This window comes from Phaenicophaeus curvirostris, chromosome 20 (genome assembly GCF_032191515.1).
Source record: "Phaenicophaeus curvirostris isolate KB17595 chromosome 20, BPBGC_Pcur_1.0, whole genome shotgun sequence".
Classification (NCBI taxonomy): domain Eukaryota; kingdom Metazoa; phylum Chordata; class Aves; order Cuculiformes; family Cuculidae; genus Phaenicophaeus; species Phaenicophaeus curvirostris.
Window position 1 is genome coordinate 10,289,799 of NC_091411.1, and position 17,429 is coordinate 10,307,227.

Consider the following 17,429-nt stretch of genomic DNA (forward strand, 5'->3'; position numbering starts at 1 on the left):
TGGGGGGTGTCCTGGGCTGCAAGGGAGTGAGGGGCTGCACTGTGGCTGTCCCGGGCTGTATGGGGGGGGCTGTATTGGGGGTGCCCGGTGCCTGCATAGGGGTGAGGGGCTGCACTGGGGGTGTCCCGGGCTGTATGGGGGGCTGTAATGGGGGTGCCCAGTGGCTGCATAGGGGTGAGGGGCTGCACTGGGGGTGTCCAGTGGCTGCACGGGGGGGCTCCCCAGGAGTGTCCCGGGCTGCACGGGGGTGAGGGGCTGCACTGGGGGTGTCCCGGGCTGCACGGAGGGGCTGCACTTTGACTTTGGCGAGCTGCACGGGGGCGAGGGGCTGCACTGGGGGTGTCCCGAGCTGCACGGGGGGGCTCCCCAGGGGTGTCCCGGGCTGCACGGGGGTGAGGGGCTGCACTGTGGCCGGGCTGCACGAGGGGGCTGTAATGGGGGTGCCCGGTGGCTGCGGGGGGGGGACTCTGCCCCGGGGGGGTGCCCTTAGCCCCCCTCCCCGCCGCACGCAGGGCCCCCGGTTGGCTGGCAGGGGTCTCCCAGCGCTGGCCCCCGGGCTGGGCAGGGAGGAGCGTCCCGGCCCGTCCCGTCCCAGCCCGCCCCGCGCCGGCCCGGCCCGCCCCCCCCCGGCCCGCGGGGGGCTGAGCGTCGGCGGGAGGCGCCGGGAGTCGCTGCGCTCGGCGCTGGGGCGCGGGGAGCTCGGGGCGCTGCACCGGGACCGGCCCGGCTCGGCCGAGGCCCCGCGGATCTATGCGGCTGTGAGCGGCGGCGAGCAGAGCGGGGATGGAGCGGCTGCTGGCGCCCGGGCTCCTGGTGCTCCTGCTGCCCGCCCTGACGCGAGGTGAGGGCCGCCCCGCCGCGAGGGTCCCGGCGGCCGCCGAGAGCCGCGGCCCCGGGGGCTCGGGAGGAGGAGGGGGGGGGGGGACCCGTGGGAACCGGGCCGCCGGGGTGCGTGGGAACCGGGCTGAGCTCAGCGGGGGCCGCCGGGGCTCGGGGGAAGGGGGATTCGGGATGTCCCGGGAGCGGAGCTCGGGGGAGCCGCCGGGATGCGTGGGAACCGGGCTCGGCGCGGCGGGGACGGAGGAGCTCGGTGCCTCCGGGGCAGCCGGGGCTGGAACTGCGGGGATAGAGGAGCTCCGTGCCCCGGAGGGTGGCGGTAACGGCGCTTGGGGCTGCCGGGACCGGAGCTCGGGACCGGGGGTGCAATGGGGAGTTGCTTTTGGTGCCGTCGAGCGGAACCGGAGCTCGGTACCGGGGCCGTCGGGGGGGACCGGAGCTCGGTACCGGGGGTGCAATGGGGAGTTGCCTTTGGTGCCGTCGGGGGGGACCGGAGCTCGGTTCCAGGGCAGTGCAGGGAGCAGCAGCGCTCGCTGCCATCGGAGGGCACCGGAGCTCGGGGCGGGGGGCGCTGGGGGACCGGGGCTCGGGGCGGAGGGGAGCGCAGCGCTCCCCGGCGTTGTTCCGCGAGAGCTTTTTGACCGGTTTGAGCATTTTTCTCGGTTTCCTGTTTCTTGAAAGTCAGACGGGGGTCTCCTTCCCTCCCCCCCCTAAAAATCCCACCCCCCCGGCCCAGGGCGCCGGGTCCGGGATGGTTGGACTCGATGATCCAGTGGGTCCTTTCCAACCTAGTGATTCTATGATTCAATGCAAAGTCGGAGGCTGAGGAAAAGACCCCTAAAAGCAGCTGGAGTGGGAGCATCCCGCCGTGGGGGCAGAAAGGGGGGTGATGCCCCAGGGCACTGCCCCCTCTGCACACCCCGAGGAGCCTCCAGGAGCAGGAGTGTCCTGGGAAGATTCTGGGAAGGGGAGGCAGCGGGGATGCCTTCGTCCCGCTCCCCGTTGGCTTCAAGGAGCTGAAGTTTGCAGAAAGTTGTGCCTGATTGGAGTGGTCCCCAGCATCCCACTCCATCCCTGTGGGATACGCGAGGCTGGGGACAGAAGGATGTTCCTGGGGTGCGTGGGGCTCGTAGCAGTCTGCGAGAAAAGTTTGGTTATAGCAGCACAAAGCTGTAGTTGTTCAACATGCAACCACTCTGGCTGCACAGGCGTGTGGCAGAACCGGTTACCGTGAAGAGCAAGCCGGGTAGAGAAGGGGAAGAGCAAGCCAAGGTGGAAATCGGAAGCGATTCTGGTACTTTCAGCAAGTTGCTGTGGTAACTGAGCAGAATTTGGCTCTAGGGGCCAGACAATGAAACCTTTACTCATAGCAAGTTGTGATGGGCGACTCATTTTGTTACTGAGTTAATGGTAACTAATGGGCCCTCAGGGGGATGTTTCTTCCCAAATGGCATTTGTCACTCAAGGGCCTGATCTGGGGTTTCTCTCTGTCAGCCCTCCCGCTGGAGGAGAAGGCAGAGCCCACCCTGAGTTTATTTTTAGGTGAGCCTCTTGCTGCTGGGGCCACGCGGTGCCTGCCTGCTTCCATCACCCTGTGGGGCTGCACCGACCGTGCTGTGCAGGGACAGGGCTCTGCAGGGGTCTCGGCGAGCCTGTCCTGGGTCCAGATGATGCTAGAGGATGCAGCCCCTCTCCTACCACCTGGGACCTTCACCGTGGCTAACCCTCTTCTTCTGTTTGCAGGTTTACGGTGCACGCAGCTTGCCGAATCCTGCCTCAACGGGGGCAAGTGTGAAACTCTTCTCAACGGGACGGAGGTGTGCCAGTAAGTATGGAGGAGCCAGAGGATTTTCATCTCCCCCTCAACCAAAGTATTGACATGCATGTTGACTTTGCTTTGAAGGCTCTGGGTTTAATAGGGTGAGATGCGTGCTCTTTCCTTGAGTGGCAGGAATAACCTGCTTGTGTAGGAGTCGCCACAAGTTTAGCAGGATCAGGCTTTGTTCCTCGCTGGGTGGAAAAACATGGGCAAAGGGCCATGTTTTGCTGGTGTTAACATTTGCAGACTGCCCTGCTGGTTGGTGGAGCGGGAGGTAGGGCTAGCCCGTGGCACTCGTTGGACCGGTGGGCAGCGAGGGAGGCTGTCTGTCTGTCTTCCAGCTAGTCCCTCCTGGCCCTGAAGCATTGCCTTTCAGTCCCCCGCACCCTGGCAGTTCGTGGTGCGGTGTCCACTCCAATAAACATCCAAAGGAGGTTTCGCGGTGTGGCTCTGGCTTGCTGGAGCTGCCCCACTGAGGTCTGGGCGCCCGCGGGGCATCACCGGAGGGAGCAGGGCCACCTCCTCCCACATCCCCAGTGGCACCGTGCCAAGCTGCGGTCCAGCCCGGTGTTCCTGGAGAGACCTGGCACCCGGGCAGGAGCTTTCTCCAAGCCGATTGTGGGGAAAACGGATGTGTAAAAGCATTGGGAGTCTTTGAAGGACCAACCGACCCACCGCAGCGATGGCCGATTCACTCCAGGCTCCCAGGGAACAATAACCAAGAGAAATGAATAAGGCTTCAGCTCCCTTTTAAAAACTATTCCATAAAAGAAATGTGAATGGGCAAGGCTCTGTTTTCCGGCCAGGTTTCCCCTCTGCCTGTTGAACATGGAGAGCAGGCGGGGAGATGTTCCTACCCACCCCAGATTTCCCAATAGGAAGTCCTCAGCGGAGGAACCCGAAGGCATTTCCAATCCCAACCTGTTGAATGGCAGTTTCCCTTGACAATGCGTGTTGCTTTTTTGCAAATCCGCCTGGGTGCCGTTACTCTGCCCAGTAGCCGGGCACCTCCCGCCCCCTTCTCCAAGCTGAGCCCCTCAACCCTTTGGTGCAAATAAATCAGCAAATCAATCAGGCACATGAGCAATTTAATGGACAAAGGCTGGGTCCCTTTGTGAGCCACTAATGAATGCACGCCACTTTTTTTTGCACAGAAGCCCTTACCAACGCTTGACGCTCTAAATCTTGTTTTCTTTCATTCAAAGAGCGACAGCTGGGATTCGGTCGAAATTCGGCAGCTATTGTTAAGGAAGGCAGATTAATGCTGTGTGACTAATCATGTATGGCTTCCCAGAATGCCCAACCCTCCACCCCCTCCCCAACCTTACACCCCTCCTTTTCCTTGTGGTCATTCTTCCCTTTTTTTCTTAAGTCTCTGCAACTCCTGATTTACATTTCATGTGCAGATGGTGATGGAATCTAATTAGATCTGATGTGTGCGAGCTCTATTTGGAGGAGAAGCCTCCAAAGCAGGCTCGGGGTGGGGCTTTTTTAAGAGAAAAAGTTAACTTTAAAGAACTTCTTCGTGGCTAGCTGTGAATAACCACCTCCCTCTTGGCTGCAGATGCTGGGATGGCTTTGCGCACGTGAGTTATTTATGTAGGAAACCAAGGTGTGCGCTCTCAGTCTTGTCCCGTGTAGGGGACGCCCCGTGGGTGATGGGGGCAGATATTGGAGACAATTCCAGACTGGAGGAGGTGCAACTTTCCAAGGTATCTGATAGCAGCTCGCAAAATCTTTGGGTTTTTTTTTTTTTTTTTCACTTGTTTGAATATCTCTTTACGAGGAGTTTTGCTTCCAAGCTTCTTAAACAAAGCAGAGCCAAGAACACAGATACCAGACGCAGAAAAGCTTGGCACTGCCCTTTGGCGCCTGCGTGAAATGCACCATTTTGGCTGCTGGCCACGTCTCCGCTCGGCCTGGCACTTAACAAAGTTTGGCCATAAAGCCCCATTGTGCTGCCCCCACAAATCCAATTAGAAAAGTGGAGTGAAATAAATAGCGTACGAGGGAGACGCTTCTCCAGCGGACAAGCGCCCCGGAGTTTGTGGCGGGAGAGAGCTAGTTGGGTTACACGAAGACGACTCCGATAACACCAAAACTGAGTTATCAGCCCTGTTACGGAAAGGGAATCGCCGGTGTGAGACGAGGAGCTTTCTCCGCCTTTTTTATTTGACAGTGATAGTTTATAAAGCTCCAGGTGCCTTATCTTGCTTGTCCCTTTGCCAGGCAGTGCGGGGCACACGGGGTGTTAATTGAATGGAGAGGAGTGAGCGTTTGATGGGCTCGAGGGCTCGCGACAGAAGCAGCCTCATTAAACCACCTTCGGAGCCGTTTTCCATCTTGGCAGGGGGAGCCAGGTCTTTCAGTGCTGGAAAAGCAGCAGCAGCGGAGTTTAGTGCACCTTGTGCCGAAGGTGTGGTGTGTTTTCATCCCACACATGGCACTCGCGCCGAATCTGGAGCTTTCCAAGGTCCAGCAGGCAGACGGTGGCTGCTGCGGTGTTGCTCTGTGGTTTCAGGGCACCAGGGAGTTGTGGTTTTCCAGAAAAGGCACTCGCCTTTGACGAAGGCATTTTCCCAGGCGAAATGAGAAGATTTTCCAAAGAGGTCGTTTTGACTTCTAGTGATAGCTCCCAATTAGACTGCTGGAAAACTGTAGTTTTCACTGGCATCCCTACGAATGAGCGGAGCCGATTTTAGATTGCTGTGCCATGTGACATTTATTCCCAGGACCTCCCTTGCTCCGATAGTTAAAAGCAGATGGCATGGAAGAGGGCTGAGATTCAAACCCCGCTCCACCAGCCTTTCACCATTAAAGTCAGAGGAACCACGTCGGGGTTGTCCTACTCTTACCTAGAGAAGCCAAAGAGACGGCAGAGGAAAAGAATAAGTTAAATTAATCACTAGGCTTGTGCTGAAAAGGGGGAAAAGTCGGTTTGCTAAAGTACTTCCTCTGTTTATGAATCAGCACGGCGTTGTAGTTCAGCCAGGGCGATGGCTCCCGCGCCGGTGCCCGTTGCCACCACCAGCTTCCATGGGCAGGGAGCCAAAAACCTCAGAAGAAATGTTCAGAGGGGGACTGTGGCGGGTAGAGGTGATTATTTTAGCTCAAAACTCTTTCAGGAGACAACCAGGAAGACAGAGGAGTGATCTGAGCCCTGCAGCTCTCTCTGTGTCCTTCGAGTTATTCAACTGCTCAGTCATTGTTATCTCATTGTAAAGGGCGGAAGTTTCCTTCTGGTTTGGTTTTTTCTCATGTGCTTTAACCCAACGTTATTGCCATGAAATAATAACAAAGAAAAAATGCAGTCTCCGTGCTGGAGAGGAAGAGGGTGGAGTGTTGAACAATCAACCAGAGGAAGCTCTTAAAGAAGTAGACGAGCGGTGATTCAGCCATGTTGAGAACCTCCATGGCTCTTTTTGAGTCTGATCTCATTCTCGGAAAGAACAAGGTGGAAATGGGTAAGAGGGTAGATTAAAAATACAAAAGTGTCACCTGTTGTGGATTCCAATGGAAGAGAAACGTAGCTCGGAAGCCCAGCTGGTGAGGTCACTGGGAGTTTTAGCTCCTTTCTAGAAGAATCTGTTTACATTGCTCTGCGAGGCGTCTTGATGGTTATCAGTTGTCTCAGGTGGTCCCACTGACTCCTGATAACTCACCCTGGGATTTTAGTGGCTGGGCTGAGGGGTTTTTTTGCTTGATTTTTCTCATGGCTGTGATGGCCAGAGGGTCGTGCTGCCTCTGGGCAGGGGCCAGCAAGGATCACGCTCATGAGGAGATGTCTCGAAAGGCCCCTCAGCAGTACCTGTGGCACAGAGGTGAGCAGGAGAGGTGGGGTGATGCTGAGATGAAGGAATCCAGAGAAGATAAGGTGTTTGCAGTGGCCATCACCACCTGAGATCAGAAGGTCTGTTCCCCACCACTTACTTGCAGCTGCTGTGTGATCCCACTGTGTGATGGGACTCTGCTTCATGGACAGCTTTGTCACGCGTGGTACATTTTAGTCCACCAAAACCTCTGACTTGCTATCTTCCTACCTGCTGGAAGCCACAATACATCCATTTGTTCCAGCTGATGCTACACACCCTGGTCTCACCTCCAAGGCTGTTATGGTTTGTTGTATGTAGCATGAAGGAGACATGCATGGTCATTGCAAGGCCAAGCTATTCCCCAATTAACGGCTTGGGTAACATAATCAGCAGGCAGTTAGCAAGTTTTAAAATAACATTGTTTGGAAATTAACCTGCTCTTTCCAGGCCCCGAGGTGTGCTGACCCTCGTTTTGCTCGTGTTGGTAGGTGTCCCGAGTGGTAACGGCGTGTGTACATGAGTGGAATGTGAAATTTATAGAGCACCAGAGTGTTTAACAAGGGAGTAGCCTCGGGGTGCAGTTACTGTGAGCTGGTAAGCTCTGGATCTGGATGGAGACTTCTCTGTGTTTACTATGTCATCAGACTCCAGGTGAAGGTTTGAGACCTTGTAGTGGGTCTGTGGAGTTGAAGAGCCTCTTGGATACAGCTTAACCCCCCTGGGAAAGCAGATCTGCAGCGGGGTCTCGGTTGAGTTCTGCCTCCATCCCAGGAGCTGAAAAGGTGTTTGGGGTCTGCCTGCTCCTCTAGGGACTGCAGGTACAGGGCTTTGTGTCCCACTATCCCAGAGGACTGCTGGGCTCCTGCTGCCACCCGGGATGGGGCAGCACCGTGGGGCACTTGGGCTGCTCACTCGCTGCACCCCAAGCCAGTTTTGTGCTGACCTCCTGCAGCTCTTTACTTTGGGGGTCAGGATTAGAAAGGCCATCAGGCTGTGTGGTTTGGGGCAATTCCAATGCTTTATGAGTCCATGGGTGATTCCTTGGTGCTTTCACCTCGTTACATGCTCTTGGCAGGCAGCGCTGAGCCTCAGTGCTTGGAAGGACGATGCTCCAGCTGTGCTGAAATCCCACAAAGCCCTGACACTGCCTTGCTGCGTGGTGCCCTCATGAGCCCATATTTGCTGTGGGGAGGAGGCATCCCGGCTTTTCCAGACCATCCACCCACAGAAGGGCTCTGTCCTGCAGTGCCGGGCTCCTTGGAGCATCAAGGAACAGAGATGTGAGGGTCAGGGCTTTGGCATCACTGGGGTCAGCAGGGTCTGATCAGGGTTGCAGAGCAGGGGCTCTGAAGGGCTGAGGAAGCCCCAGTTATACTTAGTAGCACAAATCTCTTTGCGCATCTGTCGCGTGTGATGTTGGGAAGTCTTTGCAGACCTCCACCAGGTTTCAGTGACGCTGGACCAGGGCAGCTCCCATCTGCCTGCTTGGAGAGCCCCAGGGCAGATAGAGATGCTCACCTGGGGGCACGCCAGTCTTTACTTTGACACCTGAGTCCTGCTGGTAGAGCAGCTCACCCCTGCTTTCAGCTGGCCCTCTGGCCAAGGTGTGATGCTGCCCATTCAGACTTGTGTGCCCTTGGCTGGACTCTCCCTTCCTTGGTGCACGACAGCACCTGGACCCGTTGCAGCGTCTCTGTCTGCTCATCTAGTGTGAGTCTGGTGAACCAGGTCACCTTGTCTCACCTCCCTGTGCCTCACGAGCAGGGGTTTGTGGTACAGGACAGCTTTGGGGTTCCTACGTACATCAAGCAAGGTCTGCTTGGTGCCTCAGTTTCCTTCCGTGTGCTTATCTGAACATCAAAACCTGTCTTGGTGTGAGAAAGAGCAGCATAACCTGCCAGGCGCATCCCGGCTTGTGGAGGTGAAGTACGTGATGGGGTTCCCTGTTAGTAAATGTGAGAAGTGCAGGATCAGGACCACGATTAAAGCGTGTGTGAAGGGTTGGGAGATGTTTGGCTGGGCCATATGGGGAACTGTACTCCAGAAGAGAAGAAAATATTTTCAGTTGGAAGGGACCTACAATGATCGTCTGTCCCAACTGATGGAGCAGCATCCTGCTTGGCACCCCATGGGCAGTGGGGTTCATGCTGTGCTCATGGGCTGTGATGTCCCACATCTTTGTCTTCAAAAGGCTGTTGGGAGTGTGATGCCAGTGAGCTGTGAGTGATGCACACTCTGGGTGTCATAGAATCATAGAATGGTTTGAGTTGGAAGGGACCTCAAAGCCCGTCCAGTTCCAACATCCTATCATGCACAGGGACACCTCCCACTGGATCTGGTGGCTCCAAGCCCCATCCAACCTGGCCTTGGACACCTTCAGGGATGGGGCAGCCACCACTGCTCTGAGCAACCTGGGCCAGCATCTCAAAGGCACACACAGGGTCCTCTCCCTGGTAATTCATGCACAGCAGTAATTCATGCCTGCTTCAAGCTTTCACCCATCACGCCCTCCCCTTCCCCCACAGCAGCCTGAAGTTAATATTGGAAAAGTCAGTTAAACAGTTAATGTTTAGGTGCTGGTTATTAGGCTCTTGCACATTTCCAGCAAGGGGAGCGGGGTTGCATTTTAATGGGAAACTTTCACGCTCAGTCAAGTTGCAAAAATTTATTTGCGCAGAAGTCATTTTCTTTTAACAAGTTTTCACCCTAATTCCCTTCCCCAAAATCTGAATTTAATGGTATTTATATGGGAAATGGATTTATTAAGTTTTAATGATGCTATAACCTTGCACTTATTTAATGGGGGGGGGTGCCCTGCAGGCAAGCGGCTTTGTGGTGGTGGGCTGGGAGGGCTGGGCGCCAGGAGGAGCACTGATGGGATGCAGAACCTGTTTCTTTGGGCTTGATCTGAACTCAGCATAGCTGAGAGCAGTGGTTCCAGGCTTTGCTTGGATCTCCAGGGCTGTGCAGGATCAGTCCCAGGCTGAGCCTTGCCTCCTGCTGCCAGTTCCTCCTCTTTCTCTGTGGCTCCAGGCGCGATGTGACACTACCTGTGTCCACCAAGAGGAGCAATGAAAGGAGCCTTTGGCACTGGGGCTCTTCACTTTGTCATCTGCTCTGTCTCATGTTCCCTTGCTGAGAGAGCTGGTGTCTACAGGGCGATGGGGACCCTGAGGACCTTGCAGTCCCTGCAGGCAACGTTGCTTGGGGGTTGAGTGTTTGTGGGCGTGCAGAGGTATATTTTTTGATGGGAATGATCTACTGTTGATGAGCAGCCGTGGAGGAGAGCGTGTGCTCACCCACTGGTGCATCCTTTCACAGGAAAGTCAGAAAAAGACCTTCCCAAAGGCACTTGTGGCTGGTTAACCACAGAATAGCTCCTCTCATAGAATCATGGACTTGTTAAGGTTGGAAAAGACCTCCAAGATCGTTGAGTCCAACTATCAGCCCAACACCACCGTGCCTGCTAAACCATGTCCCCAGGTGCCGTGTCTACAAGTTTTTTGAACTCGCCCAGAGATGGGGACTCCACCACTGCCCTGGGAAGCCTCTGCCAGTGCTTCACCAGTCTTCCAGTAAAGACATTTTTCCTAACATCCAATCTAAACCTTCCCTGGTGCAACCTGAGGCCGTTTCCTCTCATCCTGTCACTTCTTACTTAGACAAGAGACCAACACCCACCTCACTACACCTTCCTCGTAGGCAGTTTTGGAGGATGATGAGGTCTCCCCTCTTCTCCAGGCTGAAGAATCTCTTGGAGCAGGTGGTAGAATGTCCCTTGACAGCGGGATGCGCGGCGCCGCCAGCTCCCGCCTTCGCACCCACTGGAGCCCCGCGCGCCGGCTTCGGGGCGGCTTGGGAGAGTGACCCCGCGGGGAGCAGCCCAGGAGGAGGGGGCCTCTCCCCGGCCCCCAGCCCCTATTAAAATGTTAGACACAGACCTCCGAGTCAAAAGGCAGGGCGACAGACGGCCCTTTCACAGGGCCTGCTGCTCCCCACAAAAGAGGGGTTTCCAGGGGAGGGGGGCAGGAATGCAGGCAGCGGCCGGAGGGCAGAGCCGCCACCATTGTCCCCACTCCCTCAGCGAGGGCGTCATGTTGACACAGGGATTTCTGCTGGCAAAAGGTGTCGGAGGCAGAGTCTTTCCTCCCTCTCTCACCGTTTCCTTGGTTAAACTCTGTGGCAGCAGAAATCCCGGGATACGGATTCCCCATGCTCGGAGGTGCTCTGCGTCCCTCAGGCTGTGGTTTCCAAGGGGTGAGGTTTTTGTCCCTAATAACTATTTTTGGGGAGTTCACAGAATCACCAGGTTGGAAGAGACCCACTGGATCATCGAGTCCAACCACTCCCATCAATCACTAACCCATGTCCCTCAGCGCCTCGTCCACCCATCCCTTAAACCCCTCCAGGGAAGGTGACTCAACCCCCTCCCTGGGCAGCCTCTGCCAGTGCCCAATGACCCTTTCTGTGAAAAATATTTTCCTGATGTCCAGCCTAAACCTTCCCCTGGAGGACCAGCACCTTCCTGGCTGGGAGGTTGGAAGGTTTGGATCCATCACTGTTGGATCATTGTCCTCTTTGCCTGCTCACCGAAACGGCTCCATCATGGATCTCTTTGGCTTTTGGTGGAGTTTGTGCTCCAGGGGCACCCGTGTGCTCTGCAAAACCCCCCTCTCCTCCTGTTTATAAATATCGGAGCTAAATATAGCTTGTTTAAACTCTTGGTAGCTGTTCAGATCCTAATCTTGGGGTTTATGTTCAGGATTAGGAAAGTGGGATGGTGGGGTCACGCGTGTCCCGTGTGGGAGTTTTCCATATTAGGCTCTCGGGCAGCGCTGTGTTTAGCCAGAGCTTGGTTTGAAGGGGGAAAAGGAAAAAAAAATAAGAGAGTTCATCATGGCTTAGCAAGATGGAGATACCAGAGCTCCTGGGAGCAAGAATTTGCCCTGCAAAGGCAGGAGGGTGGGGAGCACCGTGTCTAGAGTTGCTGAAAATGGGTATTTACCCCAAAATGGGAGAGTGGCCTTGGGGGCCAGCAGCGCTGGTGAGTGGTCTAGGAGGTGGAAATTCCTCATCTCTCCCAGATTGTGACTTTTCTTTCTTCTGGCTTAAGGAATGAAGTATTTTGAAAGCAAAAAACACTTAGAATTGAAAAATCAAAGCAGGGATCAGTTGTGGGTGCTCTCGAATGCTACAGCTGCCCCAAGGAGGAAAAGAAGAGCCAGGTACCTAATGGTGTCACACAGGGGCACCAGTCACCGGGATGGGGACTGGGACCATTAGCCAGGGTCTGTTCCCTGGGGATCCTCTGCTGAAGGCGTTTCCTTCATGGTCACCCCACAAATGGGCTCCTTCAAGAGAAGGAGCAGGGACCGGGATGCGCGGGGAGAGCGCAGGTCAGCTCGCTCCGTTAAACAATGGGGTTGTGCAGATTTACGCTGGCAGAGGATGTAAAAACCTGAGGGAGACACAAAAATATTTCATAGCAGCCATTGTTGAGGGTGGGAGTGAGGCGAGTTTTGTCTTGGTCTCTTCCTTCGACATCTTTCATGTTTATTGTGAATGAAGCTCCATTGAAAAGCAGCTCCTTCCCAGGTAGCTGGTTACCACCCGGGAATAGCCTGGCTGCTTTGCTTAGTAATGGGATTATATTGTTTTTCTGTACAATGGGAACTCTGATTCCCAAACTGTCCTGACTAATGTCTGCTTAAGAAACAAAGCCATTTATTTTCTCTCTTCCCTCCACGCTGGTAGGAGGAGCCGGGCTCTAGCAGGTTTTTCCCCACTCCCATCGGTGAGTATATCCAGCTTTGGGAATTCCTTTAGTTTCTCTTCAGATGAAAGTCTGGGTCTTTAAATCGCAATTAGATGGCTTGGGCTAGGTCAAAAATGAAATGGAACAAAAAAAAAACACATCAAAGACTTTACATTGCAGTTTGCTTTCTTTAATTAAACAAGACTGGAGACCTGCTCTTGCTTTATTAACCTAATGTCACTCGCAGTAACCTGCTGCTTTTCAACCACCATCCCTGGGTGAAACTCTGTTGTTTTTCCCAGGCTGGTGTCTCAGAGTGTTTAATAAAGCAGAGCCTGGATGGGACTTCATAAAAAGAACCACCAGTTTGGTCTAGCGCTGGGTTTTGGTGTTGGGAGCTGTGTCGTGGCTGCGGGAGGTGTTTGTGGGGCGATGCTGGCGCTGCGGGAGCGCGTTGGGCTGGTGGGAGCTTTGGGGTGTATCACCTGGTAAGGGGAAGACAGAAAGCTCTGCCTTCTCTCTTTGGAGCCCTTGTGAAGTCCTTGATTTCTATTCCTCATCATTCCATACAGTCGTGCACGCCTGCAGATCCCAGCATCGCTCCATGCAGGAGCTCGGGAGGGGCTAGTAGGGAGGCAGTGGAATAAGATGGAATGGGAAGACAGAATAAGAAGCAGATCTCTTCTCTCGGTGACATGGAAATATATCCCCAAGCACCATCCCTTTCTCTGGTCAGATTGGAGCTGGGGAAGAGCAGCGTCCCCCAGGCTGGCACCGAGCAAACGTGTCTTAGGGGGAAGGGTGTGACTTCAGGAGAAAGCTGGGGTGTTGCTTCCAGGCTGTGCCAGGTGGGAAGCCGCTGGCACAACTGGAAAAGTGACTCTAGTGCATGGATGCCTGATGGAAAGCAAGCCTAACGCCCCACGTCTGCAGCTGCTGGGGGGGCTGCGCAGGAAGGAGGTGTGAGAGCAGGCAGTTGTGGTTCCCGTTCATCAGCCTGAGGATGACGGTTATCCCGAGAGGTGTGGGGACGGTCGAGTAGGGTTGTGCCACTGCTCTGCAGCTGGGAGCAGCGTGCGGTGGCTGTGGTCCTGCGTGCAGCTAAGGGAGACTCTCCTGCTGGTTATTTCTCCTTCCCTCAGCTGTTGCCAGCAAACATGTGGAATCCCGAGTGTTCTGCTCCCGTTTGGCCACTGGTTTCTCTCCGCAGGGTCCGGGACACTGGCACAGGTCAAACGGTGCGCTTGGTGGTGCAGAGGGCTCTGCGGGTGTGATGCTTGCTGCACCACGCAAGCTCACGGTCGTGGTTTCTGAACCGTCTCTGTGCTGGGGTGGCTCTGCCAGGGACTCGGGGACGTGGGGACCGCAGCGCGTGGAGCAGAGAGCAGCTTCTGCCCCAGGGGAGGGTGTCAGGGTGGGGGCCGTTCCCCTTGGCATCCCTGCCTTGGTTTGCTGCTACCCCGGAGGCAGCGGGCGCTCTCCTGGCCCCGTTGGTCTCAAGTGTCCCCAAAATAAGACTTGAGTAAAGACCCGAGCCTCCCCTCGTCAGCTTTCCCACGGTGCTCGTACCTTGGGGAAAACAACCGTGGCCGTTTATGCTTCCAGCAGATGGGGGTGAGGAAGAGGTTATGTGATAGCAGCGCAGATAAGAGGCAGCCTGGACACGGGGCTGGCGGCTGGGATGGGGCTCCCCTCCAGCCCCCCTGTCCCACAGCGAGGGGCTGCTCTCCGGACCCCTCCCTGCGCAAGGTGGGGTGTCCTTCAGCTCACATCTGGGTTTCATTTTTAAGCTGAAAGAGGAGAGATTGAGATGAGATGTTAGGAAGAAATGTTTTCCGGTGAAGGTGGGGAGGCCCTGGCTCAGGTTGCCCGGAGAAGCCGTGGCTGCCCCATCCCTGGAGGGGTTCAAGGCCAGGTTGGATGGGGCTTGGAGCCCCTGATCCAGTGGGAGGTGGAACTGAATGGGCTTTGATAACCCTTCCAACCGAAACCATTCTATGATTCATTTCACTTATTGGTTTATTTTGTGCATTTTAAGCCCGAGGTGGGTTTTACCTCCAGCCCTGCCGTGGCCTCAGCCCTTGGAGGGATGCTCTGGGGCCAGGCAGGAGAGCGACGCACGCTGAGCCTCTGCTGAGCCCGCTGCATCCAGAGCATCCCACACACTCCCAGCCCCTCTTAAACACCTCCCGGCCCCCAGGTTGCGTTTGTGTAGGGCTGATGTATCCCCAGTTTGAACAAAGCCCCGCGGTGCCGTGCGGGAGCTGTGCCGTGCCGGGGTGGGCTGCGGGAGCGCCTGGGTGTCATCTGTGCCGGCCGTGGCAGATGGCAGCTTAGCGCGGAAAGGAAAACAGCAAAACTCTTGAATTAGTCTTGGGTCAGAGGTCACGGAAACATCTGCCTCGGGATGCTTTCAGTGCCCGCATTGCTGCGGAGGGGACAAAACCTGTTGCTGGTAGGTTGGACAAAAAGCCTCACGTGCTGCAAGCGGGGAGGGAGCAAACAAAGGGCTGGCGGTGTGCACGGATCCGCACACGTGGAGAACCCGAGATGGCATCCCAGCTCTTCCAGGACTGTTCGTAGGTGCCGGAAAATGGGATATTTGGGCAAGCACATGCGTCATGCTAAGCTGGGGCAGCATGGTAGTTCTCTGATGTTTCTGCAGCTCATTCATGCTTTTGATTCCATGATCTGCCGAGCTTCTCTGGAGCCTCACTGGAGTAACTGCAGCGCTGGGTGCTCGTTTGTGGCTTGTTAAGGATGTGCAGCAGACACAACAAATGCACGTGCCCACGCTGAGAGGATCCAGATCTGGCCTGGGCTCAGCGCTGGGAGTGGGGTGGGAATCTGGGGCCGCTGTTCCCATTCCCAGGCCATCCCCTGGGACTCTCTGTCTGACCTTGGACAAGGCCTTCTCCATCACCCTTCGCATCGCTTATGAATCTTGCTGGAGATTTATGGGTTGGGAGCACAGTGCATTATTAATTGCGCCTCCTCGCTCACAGCAGTTTGCAGTCTGGGCGCTCGCTCGGGGCCGGGGTGGAGGGGGAAGGCACGTCGCAGCCCAGTGTCGTGGGAATCCAGCCCCCAGCCTCTGCCTGACCCCCCAAAACAAAAACCCACTGGCATGGACCAGAGCCCCAGATGCTCGGGGGGTGTAAATCACACCTGCATGGAGCACACGCAGCATCTCCATCTGCAGGGATGGGGACCAGCTGCTGCATCTCTGTCTCCTGTCCTGCTTGATGCTTCAGTGACAGCCCCAGGTCCCTGGCTTAGGTCGTGTAGAGTATCCCAGAAGCAAAGAGAGCGGTGAGACCATCAGTGGGGGTGTTGTGCAACAGAGTGGGACTCAGTTGTCACCAGGTTTGGGATGCCATCGCCTCCTGGTGCCATCCAAAACCTCAAAGTGGGTCTTGGCTGGAGTGTTTGGTGCCTCTTCAGCGTGGGAGAGACTCTACTGAGTCAATGGAAACATTTCTTAGCTGGGAGAAACGTTTCTCAGGGGAGCAAGAGGCACTGGTATTTTTAGCCTAGGTCAGGAACAGGGCACGTGGGAGTGCAGCCACGCTGGCCTCTCCAGGGATTTCATGGAAGATCTTTGGGATCCCAGGGATCTCGGCCACCATTCATTGCCCCAAAGCTGGTTTCTAATGGACCTTCTGAGCTGTTTTGATCCTGGAGCACCTGCCCTGTCCTCTGCCAGCACATATATCTGTAATTAAAGCACAGCTTTAATGTCTCTTATGCTAATATCCATAAGCTGCTTGGGGTTTGGTTTGGGTAGGCTTTGCTTGGGAAATGCCAAAGGAAAAACCACAGGGTGATCTTCACCTGGCTGAGCCCGCAGGGTCATTGCATCCTCCACGTCTGCTCTCTTGAGAGCCCTGATGCCACCACCCAGTGGTATTTTTTTTCCAGAAAGTGAAGCTTTGCTCCCTGGGCTGAACTTCAGGAGTGGTTTTTAGCTGCTGGAGAAGTAGGTGGATGTATGATGAGGGTGCAGCACAGCTGGGAGCTGAACCTGGCTTTGCTGAATCCAGCTTTTCCAGACCTAGGAGAGCTGAAAACTAACTTCATCTTGGGGTGGCCTTGTTCGTCACCTGTTTTTTGATCTCTTGCTTTGCATGGAGGTTTGTCTCCAGGCTTTCCTCTGCAGCCAGGAGTTTAAAGCAGTTGTGGTTGTCAGGCTTTTAAATGCAGCTTGAGAGGCTCTAGCTGTGAGCGAGCTCCAGGACTTGTGTGGGGAGGAAACCGCAAAATTCATCTCCTAGCTTTGGTCTGAAGCCCTGCTTTAGAGTTACAGTTGGAAACGTGGACGGGAGGAGCATTTAGAGAGGATGCAGGAGCAGTGTCGAAGCTGCCTGTGGGCGCATCGCAGGTGCTGCTGTGTGTGAGCAGAGGAGCCGCTGGTGTCCTTGTTTCATGCTCTTGCTGGGCAGCAATATCACTATCGTGACAGTGATATCCCTGCTGTCAGAGACCTCTTGTTTTGAAACCTTGAAAAGCAACTGAGATGGCTGTGGGAGGAGTTTGAGGGGGCTCCCTGCGCCAGGAGCGGGTGCGATGGGTACGTGAGGGTTGTCCTCGTCCCTGCGGTGGCTGGGGATGTCATTTGGGAATCATCAGGTGTTTGCCACGGGTCTGTGCTGCACAGCAATGCTCGTGCCCCTCTGGGTTATAGCAGGGGCAATGCTGGATTTTGAGGGTGCACGTGTTGCTTTTTTTTGAGCCGTTGCTTCGCCAGCACTTCTCAGTGGCTGGAAATACACGTCTCGTGGGGAGCTGTGTGACACTGCTCGTGCCCGCCGGTGCCCATCACTCAGCTCAGCCCCTTCTGGCTGGAGCAGACCTGTGCCGAGCCCTTTCCTGGCATCTGCCGCGCCCTCCACTCGCTTCTTGAGCTGATTGCGTCCATGAACCAGCTCTTCAAACAAACAAATAGAAAGCCATTTAAAAAAAGAAAAATAATTTGCAAACTCTATGAAACTTGAGGGATTTCCTGAAGCACAGACCTGGAAAGCACCCAGGCAGCCCAGCCGGGCACGGGGCATCCCCCAGCCCAGACGCTGCCCGCGGCCCCAAATCCCTCGTGCCTTCAGGCAGGGGCTCCCCTGCCCCTCAGGGAAGTTCCTCTGATCACTAATTAACCTGCTGGCTAATAACCATGCCTAGACTCGGGCTGGGCTCTGCTCTGGCTTCCCAT

At 55.6% G+C, this 17,429-nt stretch overlaps 1 protein-coding gene across 2 annotated transcripts in view; it reads left to right on the forward strand.

Moving 5' to 3' along the window:
* Positions 1-640: 640 nt before the first annotated feature.
* The window catches only part of NOTCH1 (notch receptor 1), a 46,073-nt gene continuing 29,284 nt past the window's right edge, over positions 641-17,429 (forward strand). For both annotated transcript variants that reach the window (XM_069873497.1, XM_069873498.1), the window contains exons 1-2: positions 641-841; positions 2,581-2,662. In XM_069873497.1, coding sequence (XP_069729598.1) covers positions 784-841; positions 2,581-2,662 — 140 coding nt within the window. In that variant the 5' untranslated portion in view covers positions 641-783. The remainder of the gene's footprint in view (positions 842-2,580; positions 2,663-17,429) is intronic.